This window comes from Chenopodium quinoa, unplaced genomic scaffold, assembly GCF_001683475.1.
Source record: "Chenopodium quinoa cultivar QQ74 unplaced genomic scaffold, ASM168347v1, whole genome shotgun sequence".
Lineage (NCBI taxonomy): Eukaryota > Viridiplantae > Streptophyta > Magnoliopsida > Caryophyllales > Amaranthaceae > Chenopodium > Chenopodium quinoa.
In genome coordinates, this window is record NW_018744093.1 from 832516 (window position 1) to 849528 (window position 17013).

The window sequence follows — 17013 nt, forward strand, 5'->3', positions numbered from 1 at the left end:
CCTCGTATTTATAGAGAAAATGTGAGGGGTGAGCTACGGAACCCTAGAATTGAAGGCGTCGCCAAAAAAAACCCTAGAAAATTGTCGCGACACGGTGGAAATTGTTGTGACACTACAATGTTTGTCGTGTCACGGTATTTTTACTGTAGCGCGGTAATTTCCAATTTTTACGTGTTTTTAAAACTTTGATAACTTTTGACCCGTAACTCGGAATAAGGCATGTAATATATCTTTGGAATTATTTTCAAGTCTACTTTCCAACCCAATTAAAATAAGGTCAAAATCTTTTGTAGATTTTAAGAAATGGACGTTTTAGTGCAAAGGTGTCGGTTTTGGGCCGAGGTTTAGTGTTTTACTCACATCTTCTTCGTTTTAAACCAAAATTGGGCTTATGATATAACGTTGGAAAGCTTATTTCAAGGCCTATACAACTAAATAATATTTGGATCAAAATTGTAGGGCCACAAAATCAATTTAGCTCAGTTTAGTGATGTGGACATGAAAAGTTGAAAATAAGTTATGGTTTGGGGAAATGGGCTAAGAATTAGGTTGGTTTATGAAATGTATTGGGTTGAATATGGATTTAAGCACTCAAAAGATTAAATACTAAACACGACCAATATTCATCATCGGGTTTGGTTTTGGGGAGACATTTTTAGGTGTCTACAACTACACAAGCCATACTTAGCACAAAATGTTTGTTGCTTAAGTAAATACCCTTATGGAGAAGACGTCGTTTCCAAAAGGTCAAGTGGGAGTAGTATAAATCTCGAAAGAGTTCTAGAAAAACAATCATTCCATGCTAATGCGCCTCTTCATAAAGGCAAGTGGGAGTATATGAATCTCGAAAGAGTTCGAGAGCCTCGAAGGAGTTCGAGAAAAGTTAATTCGAAAATATTGAAGAAATTCGAGAAGCAATCGAATAAATGCAACAATATGAGCATGATTTACCTCATGTTATAAATGACAACGCGTGGTCTCATTAAGTATAATGGGAATAATAACCATGTGTCGAAGGTAGTACATTCCAGGTGCACATCCTCTATTGTCAATTCTCATTGAAAATCGAACAAAGTTGTTGTATAAGTTTCAATTGTTGCATAAAGACCCACAATCATGACTAGCATATCTAAACTAAGCCAAAGAAATATAATTTCATATTGACTAAGACCATGGAAATCTGAAATAGATTCTAAGTCTGTAAGCAAGTATATGACAGTTGATTTATTTGCATACACTACAAGAAAACAGCTGAATTCCGACGGACTTTTTCCGTTGGAAACAAGGGAAAATCCATCGGAAAACGGCATACCGACGGAATTCCGTCGGAAACGGTGTCTCGGAACATCCCTTGTCGGAAATTCGACGTTTTCCGAGGGAAATTCCGTCGGAAGCCACTTTTCCGACGGAATTCGTTCTGTCGAAGCTGGTTTTGACTTTAACCGAAATTGCGTCGCAAAGTTCCGACGGAATTTTCCGTCGTTGCTGAAGTGGATTCCGACGGAATATTCCGTCGGAAGGGGAATATTTCGACGGAAATTTCCGTCGGAAACAGTATATTCCGACGGAAATTTCCGTCGGAAAATTGAATAAAAAAAATTAAAAAAAAAAAAGCCACCCCCTACCACCACCAGCCCAGCCCACCACCCCATGCCCCGCCTCCTGCCACCAACCCCCTGCCCTGCCCCCTGCCCCTACCACCCCAGCCCACCTACCCCCTGCCCTGCCCCAGCCCACCACCCCCTGCCCTGCCCTCTGCCACCTACCCCCTGCCCTGCCTCCTGCCATCCTCGTCACCAGCCATCGCCCATTGCCCACCCACCCAGCCACCACCATCCCCCACCCTCACCCCCCACCAGCAACGAAACCCCTGCCCACAGTCGCTGAAACCCTCGTCGTCCAACCCACGTGTCAGACCCAAGCCCAAACACCGCCCAACCACGACCACCCTTTTATGTCATTGCCACATTCAATCAAGCACATTTCCATGGAAGATGTTTTACCTTGTTGAGGAACATCTTAACCCACCTCCCCACACCGAAACCCACCTAACCGAAACCACCCAAAAGAACACCGAAACCCACCTCACCACCACCGAAACAACCACCAAAAACACAAAAAAAAAACATAAAAAACATCCATACTTCACCAACACCATATATTGAAAAAAAAAAACCAGAAAATTCAACAAATTAATTAAAATCAAAATTTAGAAGAAAAAAAACGAGAAACATACCTTAATTTGAACAAAAAAAAGGTCGAAATTGGGTTTATAAGGTCAAATTCGACCATGAAAACTCTAGATCTAGAGATTTCATGGTCAAATTTGACATGAAAACCTTGATTTTCATGAGTTGCCATTGAATTTCTTGAAATTATCTTCGATTGCCAAAGAAAACGAAAAAAAAGAAAGAGGGGAAGAGGAAAGAGAAACAGGGAAGAGGAGAGGAAGGAGAAAGAAGGGAAGAGGATGCGCCGGAAATTCAAAGGAGAAGTGAGGAAAGGAAGGAGGAAAGGAAGGAGAAAGAGGGGAAGAGGAAAGAAGAGAGGAGAGAGAAAGAGAAGGGAGGCGGGGAGAGGGAAAGAGTGTATGGGTTAGGGTTTTCTTAGGTTTCAAAGAGAGTTTTTTTTTAAAGGGGTTTTTTTTTATTATTTAATTATTTCCGACGGATTTTAATTCTGTCGGAAAATTAATGTTTCGACGGAATATTCCGTCAGAAACTTCCGACGGATTTTATTTCCGTCAGAATATACATTTTCCGACAAATAATTCCGTCGGAATGCCCATATATTCCGACGGATTTGTATTCCGTCGCAAATTTCCGCCGGAATATAAATCCGCCGGAATTTATAGCATTTCCGACAGAATTTTGTACCCGTCGGAAGATTTCCATCGGAATCTGGCCTTTTTCTTGTAGTGCTAATTGGGTAAGACCCATTATAAGCAAAACAAAAAAGAAAGAAAAATGTTTTCTAACCAAAGCAAAGACTTGTTAAAGGATTCAACAAATTCATAGTATGACTAGAACTACAATGAAACCTTTACATTAGTCATGTTGCTAAGATATATTAAAGATATTTTAGTGATTTCTACCTTATGAGATTTGGTAGATGGATTTCAAAATGCTTTCTTGAAATGGTTCATGAAAGAAGATTTGTATATGATACAATAATAATAGTTTTGAAAATCCAATAATCCTAGGGATGCATAAAAGATCCATTCATGGATTGAAGTAAGCATCATGGAGTTGGTGTTCTTAATTTTGTGAGTTAATCAAAATTGTTTGATGTTCTCATAAAATGAAGAAAAGGTCTTGTGTATACAAGATGTTTAGTGGGAGCTATACAGTCTTCTTGGCCTAGTACAAAGAACGACTATTCATTGCTTGAAGGGTCAAGTGATCGCTAATGCATTTTGTATGACAAACCTTGAAGAGGAAGATGAGAACATTTGGGAATCAAGATCTATAGAGATAGGTCTCGAAGGATGTTTAAGCTTAGTTAAGAAACTTATATAGATAAGATTCTTTTGAGGTTCAACATTATGTTGAAAGAGTTTCAATCCCATATAACATAGCACATTGCTTAACAAGATTCAATGCTTTGAGAAAAGTTGATGAAATTAAGGGTTTGAATGATGCTCCTTATGCATTTTGCAAAGGATACATCATGCATGTCATGGATTATGCTCGTTTATTTTATTTAAATGTTCTGAGAATGTAACACCCCAATAATTCTCTCTTAAGAACCTGTAAATACCTTTATCAATTTGCAAGAGAATTACTGACGTGCTACCGCCACGTGTTCAAACTTTAAGGCTAGTTCAGAATTTAACAGCGGAAAACTAACTCAGTTATAAATAAGTTTCAAAACCAAAAATTAAAACCAAATTTAGTCTTACAAGTCGGAACCATTAAGGCCCTTATTTAAAACCCAATAAAAGTAGTAAATAAATCAAACCAGAGTTAAAATAAATCCAAACTTATGAAACGAAATATACTGTGGAAATATCCAACACACTTAAAATACCACCACCTTGACGCAAGTTCTGATTATGTAAAATCCTGTGATTAATCTGCTCCCCAATATTACAAGTGTAAAAATTGGATCATTACAAGGTCATTGAAAAGGCGAAGGCCATGACCAGGAAAAAGACACACATAAGCACGCAATCAGCAACGCTGAGTACATACAAGCTACGTAATATAACAAAGAATCCCTAACATGTTACTAAAATCAATCAGCACACACAATCTAATTATTGACTCAAACACACACGCCTCAACTGTTAACATTACTAAGACCTCACTAATTACTAACAATAATTCATTTCATTCATTGGTTGGATTAAGCAATAGACTAGGTTGTCTCCCCATGCTCCAATTCGGAACATCAATAAAAGAAAAACCCTATGCCTCCTTTCGGAAACATTAATAAACATCCAATGGCAGACGGGCGCGACTCCGTGGCCATAGCTAGTATGAGATCTCATCTAACTCCTTATAGTTTAGAAAAACATTTGTAAACAAGAGACTCGTAGATCAGACGGCCTCTAGAAAGTACACAACTAATACCCCGTGAACCCCAACCCCTGATTGTCAATACTCTAGATGTGCACAAATCCAGAGTTTTATTGCTCATCCATATTGCACTTTACATGATTTACAAGTTTAAACTTATTGATGAATGCAAAACAATACAACCAATCATACATCAATCATTCAAACAATTCAAATTTCCAATTCAATTCTTGATTTATTAGTGACAAACAATATTTAGTATTGAATCCTTTAACTACCTCGGTGTATAAACACCTTAAGTGCATAAGGCACCTCAATCCTCAACCTCGTCTTATAAGACTTTAATTCTCCCTTTACTCGTTCCACTTCAATAATCATGAACGAGTAATAAAATAATTCATTCCACATAATCACGTACCTTTGCCTCTAAGCTCATCTTGCAAGTTAATGCATAAATAATACTTACAAGAAAAATCAATACGCATTTCTCATACATGAATCAAACCAATTATCACATTAGTGATCAATCAAACTCACTACCAAACAATTTCATCCAATCTACAAGTTTGCTACAATGATTCTAAGTTTTCCAAGTCCTTAAACATGCTCCTAGAGTCAAGGTTTTCGTATCCTTGTACGTACCTTGAGTAAACGAATTGGTTGGCCACTTTAGGAACTAAAAATCGCCTTCTACAAAGTCCTCTCCTAAACCAAACAATAATAATTCAATCAATACCCAAGCAATATAATTTTCAGCAATACTAACTTACTTTAAAACCCCTTAAACCTTTGAAATAATGCTTTTAAATTATTCTCAATAGCCAATGTTAATAATTCAATAGTTCAACTATAAGTCTATATGTTAAAATCATGAAAATATAGCTTATAACATAAAATTCCAACAACTTTAAAGTAAGGATTATAATCTGGAAATTTAGTTTAAAATTATAAAACTACCTTTTGGACATCTCTACTTGAAATAATCATTATATAGTAGGTTAGTATGTTAAAAACCTAAAAATCCATCATAAAACCATGATTTAAAACCTTTAAAACCAAGATTAAAAATCTAAAAATTTAATTTAATAGTAGTATGTATGAATACAACAATCTAAACTTGAAATATATAATTAGAATTCAATTAGTTTCATAAAAACTCAATTAAACCTTCAAAATTCAATTAAACAACACTTTAAAACCTTCCTTTTTGCTAGAATTAAAAGCTTATATATTATTCTTAAAATTTCCTACATAAAAACATTAAGATACATACTTATTCATAAATTACAGCAAGTTTTGAGCTTTATAAAAATCTAAAAATTTATTTTAAACATTAAACATCCATTAAAAATCAAAAATTGCTCGAAAACCATATTTAGAGGCTGAATTTGGCCACGAAAGGGTAGTGAGTTTGATTAAAACGTTGTTTACACACGAAAAACACTATTTTTTGTAAAAATCGGACGAGTTAGAATCTAAACGTGATTAAAAAAAAATTAAGAACGGAGATCAAAGTTGATTATGGAAAACTGAAAATTTGTTTTTATGCTTAATTAATCATTAGAAATTCAATAGGAACAAAAGCCCCAAATTAATTGATCATTAGAATCCTAAAATCCCATTTTAACTAAATTAAAACCCTAGGTTTAAAATTACAAAATCTAAAAATTAAAACAACAATTATAATTTGAAATTATTAGTTTAAAACATCAAAAACATGATTTAGATACTAAATAAACTAATTTCAAGCAATAAAAAACCAAAACCCAAAAATCAATTTCATAAGTGTTATGAAAATAATAAGAAATAAAGGAGGAAGAAATTAAGACTAACCTTTTTGTGTGGGGAAAAATTTGGGGATTCATGGGGTATTTATAGGAGAGAAGGGTAGAATTGAGCCTCATGAAAATAATGGGCCAATTAAATAAACAAATGGGTTGGCTTTGTTTTTATGATAATGGATTGTAGGATATAAGTTCATAAAATAATTTAGCCTAAAATAATTTTTGACCAAAATTAATAATTTGAAAATTAAATTCTGGAAAAAATACAAATAAATATTATAAATAAAATAAAATTTCATTTATAAAATATTTAAAAATACGGGGGATTACAGAGAATATGTGGTGATGGATTTCAATCGAAAACCAATGTAACATTGGAATACAATTTAGAAATTCCTAAGTTCCTTGTGGAAGGATGAAAGAAGATTCTTAGTGTACGGAGATGAATATTATTATAAAATTTAGAGGTTGCAAAATTCATGTTTATGAGAATGCCTCATGAATTGTACTAACTAAACTATTTCAATGTATAGCCTAAAGAACAAAAAGGCTTATTTGAAATAACATGATGGTGGATGGTTTTGATTGTGTGCTAGGGAGTCAAAATTGCAAAATCATCAGACATGTTTCCCTATGTTTATCAATTGAAACAAAGTTTCAATCTTATTTAATCATGGTTTAGTATTAAATAAAATGTCCAAAATAGTGATGAGTTGATGGGTTCATCAAGTTGATGACTTGATGAATGAAACCCCACAGGTGAACTAAATTCATAAATTATTTAAGTTCCTAGTTCGAAATCATTAAATTGGACATAAATGATTTCAATGATTAGACTAGCATGTAAGATTGATTGGGTAGAGCAGTTTCATGGGCTATAGGGGCATAGAGATGCTCAGTTAATCACATGGGTATGCATGAATGATGCATGATTGAACTATTGACCTACTTTAAAGTTCAAGTATAGAGCTTTCGGATATATTATTGGATTCTTTTACATGAGTGGAACACTAATTTCATTCAATGATTGATTTAACTGTGGTACATCCAAACGTCATTCCGTAAAAGGGGATTATAAAAGGTGTTTCCTGGTTACTTCAAAAGTTGAGTGGGAGCTTTGGTTGCCACACATTACTAGAAAACGAGCCTTTAGTATCAGTAATTATTATTGATACTAAAAATGTCAATAGTATCAGTTATTTTTTTTCTGACACTACTTCCATGGTTTGGACGATAGGCTAGTATTAGACTTTATTATAGTGTCGGAAAAATATTGATCTAATACAAATAACAACATAGAATCAGAAATGTTCCGACACTATAGGATTTTATTATCGAAATTAATTTGATACAATAAAATAGTTATAGTAACAAAAAGATCTGACACTAATAAGTTTTTTACCATCAAAATTAATTCTGATACAATTAGATACTTATAGTAACAAAAATTTCCGATACTAAATCACATTATGCATATCTCAGAAAAAATTGGCGGTTTCACAAAAAAGAAAATAAAAATATGGCGTTGGCGCCACATTAAAATATTAGAGAAATTTGAAACCATTTTCATATCTAAAATTTCACCTCGATAATGTAACCAAAACCAAACCCAAAAGAAAAGTCCTTCCTTTTCTCATTTCATCAGTAAAAACAACAAGAACACTCTTATTATCTCTCCTCATTCTATTTCACGAAGCTAGGGTTCTAAAATAATCTTCTCAAATTTACAAAAATTATCACTCATCTACTCAAATTTACAAAAAATAATCACACATTACGCTCGAAGTTGTTGCTCATTTATAAAATAATACAAAATTGAACCTCCTATTGTTCTCTAATGGTTGCGCATCAAGTGGGATTCGCTGGGATTTGCCGTTGAAATTCTCTAGCGGTGATTATTTGTAAGTTCATAGTACTAATCTTTGAATTTCATTTATTTTGAGCTTAATTTGTCAAAAAATGTTGATTTAAATGTAAAAAAATTAAGGATTTTGTCTGAACTTGTTTGGTCATAAATTAGTGAGTATTTAAATGGTCAAAATTAATTTGGCATCAAAATTTCAAAGGATTTTGTCAAAATTGTTAAGAATCTAGTTGGTCTGAAATTATATAGTAAAAAAAATTCGAAAGATTGTGCGACGGTGTTTATTTGTGCGATGGGTTTTGTCGATGAGTTATGCTCTAATAGGCATAAGAGCAGCGTTTGATGTAGGTTTCAGGAAGTTGGAGGTCTCCTCTGATTGCCTCCATTTGTTTGAATTGCTGAATGATTCTAAGCATGAGAATTCTCCTACTCAATTGGTTGTAACAGATATTCTGAATTTTTCTCATTGTTTTGATTTTGTTTGCTTCTCTTTTTGTCCTAGATTATGTAACAAAGTGGCACACTCCATGGCTAATCTTTCCCTATATCTTAGTGAGGAAAGGTTGTCCTGCTTCTGTTTTTCCCCTTATTGATTCTGACAAGGTGGCTTTGATTAATGAATAAATCACCTATGGTTGCCTGTCAAAAAACAAAAAAAAAAGGATGAAAATTTTACTTATGGGCCTACTACTTTGTAATTTTCTTTTTAATTTCATTGTTAAGGGCACAAAATCCGTTCAAAATTTGACTAATTTTAGAGCAACACTAAAAAATTTGTCTCTATACTTTTGTATTGGTGATTTGGGTTCTCATTTTTTCCCTATTGGGAAGTTCTTGCCTTTTATCTATAATCTTGAATTTTTATTGATTTTATGATAATATGGAGTAGCAAATTTTAATTAAAATAATGTAGTTTAAATGGCCACTAAATCTAAATTAAATTGAAACAAAGTAGCTAATTTAAAACTACTTTAATGATTATGGGTAAATTAAGCACAAGAATTGTGACATTAAATTTTCTTCAAGTGTATATAACAGGCTAGGCTTAAGATATTCTACATCACAAAGGGTTATTATTATTATTATTATTATTATTATTATTATTATTATTATGAATGAAAGAATGACATGTCTTTATTATTTGGACTATTCTTTTTTTTTATATCTACAAAATTGTTATTGTTTTTTATAAACTTTCTTGATAATACAAATGAATTTTTCTTTGTTTATTTGTTTAAGAGATTATGCATCTTTGATGACCGTTATAACTTTCTTCTATTTTATTTTAATTTAATGTTCATTGATGTTGTAACAATGTAACAGGTAAATAAGTACTATATGTAGACAACTTGAGGTACATTAGGCTTTTCAAAAAGGGAAATTATCAAGGTACTTTTATTGGTATTGCTCGTTCTTGCTGTTATGATAGTTATTAGTAATATGTGTATATATTATATGGTGATTTGTGCTTATATGATTTCATCATCATTATTATTATTGTTGTAATATTAGTTTTAAAGTATGTGTGTTGTGTTTTCCATGTGATTGTTTTTTCAATATTATTAAACTTGAAACTACGTGTAATTGATTTTATCTATTTACTTTAAAGTTATAATTCGAGTTTGAAAATAATTGTATTCATTTATTTATTTTTTTTTTTTTTTTGTATTATATGAATATTTATATTGAGTTTTAGTAACTTATGTTGATAGATACTTTAATATTGCTCCTGAATAGGATTTGATAGAAGTCACTTATTAATTTTATGGATACGAGAAAAGGTTGGGTATATATGCCAAGAAATGGTCTTGAATATAGGGAAGGAGTAAATAATTTCATACAATCTTCACTTAATACTTCAGCCTTTAATGGGAGAATTAAATGTCCATATAAGAGATGTGATGTCACTGTGTATCTTGATCCTAAAGATGTTCGTGAGCATTTATTTTGTGTGGGTTTTGATAAAAATTATGCTAATAGTATTTGGGTATTTCATGGGGAAGAACCTTCACCATCTAGAGTCGAGGATGAAGTTTTAAGTGATGAGGAGTCTAATGATGGGGCTGATGATATGTATAGATTACTTCATGATGCTTTTGGATTTCCTAGTTCAAAAAATAACCTAGATGACTTTCCACAAGTTGGTGAGGGAGAGATGAATTTAGAAGTTCAAAAGTTTCACCAGCTTATGCAAGATGCTAAAACAGAATCATATCCTGGTTGTGATAAATTCACAAATTTGTCATTCATTCTTCGACTTCATCAAATGAAATGTTTGTATCGATGGAGTGATACATCAGTCAATCATATGCTGCAATTATTAAATGATGTTCTTCCTAATAGATCAAACTTGCCAAAAAATTTATACCAAATGAAGAAGATCATGGCTGATTTAGGTTTAGGATATACTAAAATTGATGCATGCCCTAATGATTGCATGTTATACTGGAAAGAGAAAGTTAATGATGAAAAATGCACTGTATGTGATGTATCAAGATGGAAAGATCCATTAATTGGAAAGAAAAGTGGTCCAACAAATGTGCTTCGACATTTTCCACTAATCCCACGTTTGAAACGTCTTTTTATGTCACGTAAAACATCTAAGTTATGAGATGGCATAAAAAGGGACATAGTAAAGATGGGAAACAAAGGCACCCTGATGATTTCTTAGCTTGGAAGAATTTAGATGAAAATTATCCAGAGTTTGCTCGAGATGCTAGAAACCTTAGACTTGGTTTGGCTAGTGATGGTTTCAATCCATTTAGTAATATGAGGACTAATCATAGTACTTGGCCTGTTGTGCTTATGGTGTATAATTTGCCACCTTGGTTATGCATGAAAGATTAATATTTTATAATGTCTCTCCTTATTTCTGGTCCTAAGGCTCCTGGTAACGACATTGATGTTTATTTACAACTGCTAATTGATGACCTAATGGAATTATGGAATGGTGTAGAGACTTATGATGCATTAACTAATGATACTTTCATATTGCGTGCTGCTTTGTTGTGGACAATAAATGATTTTCCTGCCTATGGTAACCTCTCGGGGTGGAAAACAAAAGGTTACTTGGCTTGTCCTTATTGTAATGTTGATACATGTTTTCATTATCTGAAAATAAGTAAGAAGTTGTGTTACATGGGACATCGTTGTCTCCTTGATCAAAATCATCCATTTCGAAGATGTAAGGCTGCATTCAATGCTAAAGTTGAAGAGAGACCACCTCCAGAATTACAATCAGGGGCTGATTTGCTTTATCAAATGCGAAAGATCAAAGTAACTTTTGGAAAGCATAATAAGATGCCTAAGTGTCGTAAGAGAAAAAGAAAAGGGACTGAAAAGAAAAGCAAAGAGAGAATTGGCTGGAAGAAGGTAAGTATATTTTTCATATTGCCGTACTGGAAAGACCATTTTATTAAGCACAACATAAATGTCATGCACATAGAGAAAAATGTGTGTGAATCTCTACTTGGGACTCTGTTGGATATTGAGGGGAAAAGTAGAGACACTTTAGCAGCCCGCTTTGATCTTCAAGACATGAAGATTAGGCCTAAACAACATCCTGTGAAAGTAAGAGAGAAATATGAAAAGCCAAAAGCACCATTTCATATGGATACAAAGGCCAAGGAAATTTTTTGTAAAGTTTTATCATCAGTTAAGGTCCCTGACGGCTATGCATCTAATATAGCTCGTCGTGTGGATGTGAAGAATGGGAAAGTATTTGGCTTAAAAAGTCATGACTATCACATTATTATGCAACAATTGCTGCCTTTAGCTGTTAGAAAAGCATTGCCTAGAGAAATAAGTGCAGTCTTGATTGAGGTCAGCAACTTTTTTAAGGAATTGTGCTCTAAGGATGCTTCCTTTGATGATTTTGAGAAATTATAGCAGAGTGTAATTGTGACACTTTGTTGCCTAGAAAGGATTTTTTTCTCCATCTTTCTTTGACATTATGGTACAATTGGTGAGTCATTTATCATATGAAGTGGCCATTGCCAATCCAATTTCGATGGATGTATCCAATTGAGAGGTATGATTTAATATATTCTTTAGTCATAAATATCCTTATAAAAAACACTTTTAGTGATTTACTTTTTTATTTTTTTAAATATGAAATTGCAGGTTTTTGTTCAAGTTAAAATCTTTTGTGCATAATAGAGCAAAACCAGAAGGTTCCATAGCTGAGGCATTCATTGCTCATGAATGTATGACCTTCTATGCTCAATACATGCAAGAAGTTGAATCCAGAAATAGTAAATCCACTTCTAATTGCGAACGCAAAGGGTTGTCTATCTTTTCAAATATGAGTGAAGTTTTAGGATATGAGGAGAATATTCATTTGAGTCATGAGCAATGGATCCAAGCACATGAATATGTCTTGTTCAATTGTGACGAGGTTACAAAATATTTAGAGTAAGATGCTCAAAATTTTGTCTGTTTTTATTTTTATTTTCTTTTAACCTCAATCAGCACCTACTAAATTTAGTATTATTTTTATAATGTAGAGAGCATAGGAAGCTTCTTAGGCAACAACATTTGCATATACAACTATCAAACCTTGAAAAGCTCCACAAAGAAACATTTGTGAAATGGTTTCAAGCTAATGTATGTGTTTAATGCAAGAAATTACTACTTGTATATGTTATTTATTTTATTTATTTATCTATCAAAACAACATAACATTTTTTTTTTGACATAGGGTGAACGCTTGTGCCAAGAGGAAGATAGAGAAAATTAGTGAGGATTTTCGGTGGCTAAGCAAGGGTCCAAGTAGTTTGGCAAGAAAAATGAAAAAAAAAATTGTGTATAATGGATTAAAATATCATACAAAAGATGTTGAGAAAAATTCCCCTACTCAAAATAGTGGGATAGGTGTTTACGGAGAAGGGGGTGTGATATATTATGGCATGTTAAGTGAAATTATAGAATTAAATTATTACGAAGAAAGAAGAGTAACGTTACTAAAGTGTGATTGGGTGGATATGAGAAATAGGAGAGGAATAAAAGAAGATGACTTGGGATTTACCGTTGTTAATTTTAAAAACTTGTGGAAAACCAAGGAGCCTTATGTTTTAGCTTCTCAAGTTTTTCAAGTCTTCTACACCCCTGATCCAGTTGAGCCTAATTGGAATGTTGTGACAAAGATAAAACCCAAGGATGTATATGATATGGATGAGGTTGCACTTAATGAGGATGACATCAGAACTTATTATGATAGTGAGCCTCACATCAATGATTCTTTGGAAACGGCAATAGTTGATCTTGATAACTTCTATGTGGAGTCTTATTCTGAAGGTGATATTGAGAAGGACAATAATACAGAGGAAATTGGTGATACTAGGGAGGATAATGATAGTGATACCGAGGATTCTATGGAAGATTATGACACTAGTGATACTGAGGAGGAATACATGGAAGATAATGACATTGAGGAGGATCACACTTATTATGACTTCTAATTCATGTTTAACTATGTGTTAAAATTTAAAAATTATTTTGTGGTAGACTTATTTATTAGTTTTGATAAATTTTGGTTGTATCCGACGATTAATACTTCATATACTTTTTGTTAGACGGTTGTATAGTTTCTCTTGTGTTAATGTGTATATATACATCAGGTTGCTATGTTATAAGTTTAAAGAGCAAGTTGAAGGGCAAGGGTCCTATCTCATCCTCTTCCCAACGAAAGGAAGATTATGCTTTTTTAAGGAATGATGAGAGTTCAAGTGATGATAGTGACAATGACCAGGAAAATATGTTTGATGAGCAACAAAGTGAAGGTACCAATGTTGAAAATAATATAACAGAAGAAACTCATATAATCCCTGATATCAGTTCACAAGGTATGTATTTGAATCTTTATTATAATTTTATTTTATTATTAACATATAGAAATTGTATCGCACTCAGTTAAATGAATCATTTTGTTCTATCTTATTATTTTGTGATAGAGAGACTGAAGAAGAAAGTTCCAAGAGGACCTAACAAGTGTGGTAACCTCTCAAGCAATGAGAAAACTATTGTTAGTGTAAATATCAATGGACAACCAATTGGTAAACATGGCAGAAAACTCTCATCTTACCTTGGTCTATTTGCTAGAGACCCAAAATTAGTACCACTTGATTTGAATGATTGGAGGAAGTTTTTGAACAAGGAAAAAGAAGAAGTTCTTTGGAAGATTATTTTGGTATAAGACTAAATTGATACATATTGGTTATTTTTTTTCCTGTAGTTTTTATTTTTAGTTGACGTTTCTCTTTGCATTATGTTGTGTAGACTAGATTTACATTTGAAGGTCCTACTTCTCCAAAAGATTGGTCCATGGAAAAGATTGATAATTGTCTTAGATCATGGAGAACAAAACTTAAAAAGAAACATTATAAACCAGAAGAAAAATCTTTAGAAGAGTTGTTGGTGCCGCCTAATAATAGAATTGATCCTGACCATTGGACAAATATAGTGCGTAGGTGGGAGTCAAACGAAGGAAAGGTATATGTAGTCAATCCCTTTGAGTTTGTTTACTAAAATTTTCTTGAATATGATGTTATATTTATAGTTTCTTTTGTAAAAACTAGGATTGCAGCAAGAGAAATTTTGACAATCGCATGAAGTCTACAATGGCACATCACTTGGGCACAAAAAGTTTGGCTCGATTAAGAGAGGAAATGGTAAATTTAACTATTCTAAACACCAACTCTTAATACAATATTATCATCTTCAGTATGTAACTTAAATTTATTTTTAGACAGCGGAGGATGGTGAAGCACTTGATCGCTTTAAGGTCTTTGAAAATGCTTATGGTGATGCAAAAAAGAAACCAATGGATCCAATTTCTGAGATGAAGCTTGTATGTATACTAATTTTTTATCTTTTTACACTTTCTAGATATGTTTTGCCGTATAATAACTAGGTAGAGACCTTTGTAGGCTTCAATGAAAAACCATAAAGAGAAGCTTGCCCCTGATTGTGATATTGTTAGTGAGCAAGACAAAATATTTGAGCTTGTGGTTGGAGAAGATAAGCGGTACAAGCGTACGTATGGAATTGGTGTGAAAGTGTCAACTGAAGGTAGTTCTATGTACCACAACACTGAAGCAATACATATGGTTGAAGAAGAAGTGAAGAAAAGAAAAGCCTTGGAAGAAGAAGTGGAGATAGAAAAGCAAAAAAGGCTAGAATTGGAGCAAGAAATATCCATAGAAGCTGATAAAAGAAAGGAGCTAGAAGAACATATGTTAAGTTAAAAAAGGAAAAGGGAAGCTTTGGAAGAAGAAATGCAGACATTGAAGAAATTGGTTCTCCACATGCAATCTAATCAAGGTATGTTTTACCATTTTTACTCCATTATTCAAAACAAATATATATATTATGATGTTACTACTCTCTTTTGCCGCTCTCTTGCTACTATTTTGATTACACTGTTGTTGTTTCAAATGTAATTGAGTGTGTTATTTCAAGTTGTTAAATAGCTTGAATTGTCAATGTATTGAGGTTTTTGGGTCATATTTGGTTGTCACATTGTTGTAGTTTTGTGGTGCTACTTATGAGCTATTTGTTATGCGACTTATGTTTACTCTCTTTTGTTGCTCTCTTACATGTATTGCTTCAATTTTTTTTAATTTTTTTTTATTTTTTTTTTGTAGTTACAGCTAAAACCCAGTGATGAATTAGAATATCCAAGCTTGAAGATTGTTGATGTAGGTGCATAGATCTTTTTTGGAAATCAAGTAGTTGCATTGTACTTTTGTTGTAATTATTTTATGCTTTTATTGTACTTCTTATATCTTAAATGGTGGTGGTGATGATGTAAAAACACTTTTTTTATATTAGTATGCATGCACCAGCTTTTAGTACTAAAACTCTATTATGAGAACTTATGGATAAATAGTAAAAATATTCCTTTTGTTCAAGTATTTGTATTGTGTATTAAATTTTAAATAATCATATATATTAGCGTAACAGGGCTGTGAGTTAATAGTGATGCTAAAGAATTTGATACTAAAGTATCAATTTTTTATGATAATAATGCATTTTTTCACTACAAATTTCTCTCTTTAGTATCGGAAAATTCTGTTACTAAAGCAATTGTCAAAAATAGGAAAGTATTATGGTAAAAATAATTTCGGACACTATAGGGTTGTTTAGTATCAGAAACCAAGTCGATACTAATGATCCAACACTTTTGTATCGGTTATTTCCGACACCATAGTATATGTAAAGTAACAGAAGAACATTGATACCATTGGATATAATAATTGTATCGGATATTCTGTTACTAATTAATTGATACTATTGCTATATTTGATACTTAAGGCAACCCTTTTTAGTATCGGATTATAGAACTGATACCAACATATTAGCCACGGAGGTACTAGTATCAGTTTAGTATTGGAATATATATCCGATCTTAATGATTTTTGGTATTGGAAAGTCACTCTTTAGTATCAATTAATTTCCGATACTAAAAACCCATTTTGTAGTAGTGAAAAGATTGGATTGAGTCTATCTATTTAATTAGGGATGTGTCTTGGCCCTTTGAAGAGAGAGAATTCAGAATATGCATGGTCGTGCTCAAATGGATTACATAGTAATCATTTTTTTTTTATAATTCTAACTCAATTTTCAAGAAAAGATTTGTAGATTAATATGATCACGACATGAGATGCAATCATATTATCAAATCGACACACATTGACTTAAGAAATTTGAATATTGCACACTTGTCTCAGACAAGTGGGAGATTAAAGGAATTATGTCTTCGTCAAGTGCAATTACTAGATATATCAAGGATCACTATTATGGAGATAATTAGTTCATTTTTTTGGATCGTCATTGTCTATTGCTA

At 32.8% G+C, this 17013-nt stretch overlaps 2 protein-coding genes across 4 annotated transcripts; both read left to right on the forward strand.

Annotated features, from left to right (window-relative positions):
* The first annotated feature begins 7689 nt into the window (after positions 1-7689).
* Positions 7690-16081, forward strand: LOC110692111. Of its 3 annotated transcripts, XM_021869097.1 has the most exons (10): positions 7690-8205; positions 9492-12198; positions 12291-12773; positions 13787-14011; positions 14120-14355; positions 14445-14657; positions 14744-14836; positions 14914-15015; positions 15095-15488; positions 15812-16081. In XM_021869097.1, the coding sequence occupies exons 4-9, from the start codon at positions 13924-13926 to the stop codon at positions 15410-15412; spliced, it is 1050 nt and encodes a 349-aa protein (XP_021724789.1). In that variant the 5' UTR covers positions 7690-8205; positions 9492-12198; positions 12291-12773; positions 13787-13923; the 3' UTR covers positions 15413-15488; positions 15812-16081. The 3 variants fall into 3 exon arrangements, with proteins under 3 accessions (XP_021724789.1, XP_021724791.1, XP_021724790.1); XM_021869099.1 differs by having other exon boundaries at positions 9492-12773; positions 15818-16081; XM_021869098.1 differs by lacking the exon at positions 12291-12773 and having other exon boundaries at positions 9492-9557.
* LOC110692189 lies at positions 9961-10779 on the forward strand. The gene has a single exon (XM_021869189.1). It carries the CDS (start codon positions 9961-9963, stop codon positions 10777-10779), a length of 819 nt encoding a protein of 272 aa, XP_021724881.1.
* Positions 16082-17013: the final 932 nt, after the last annotated feature.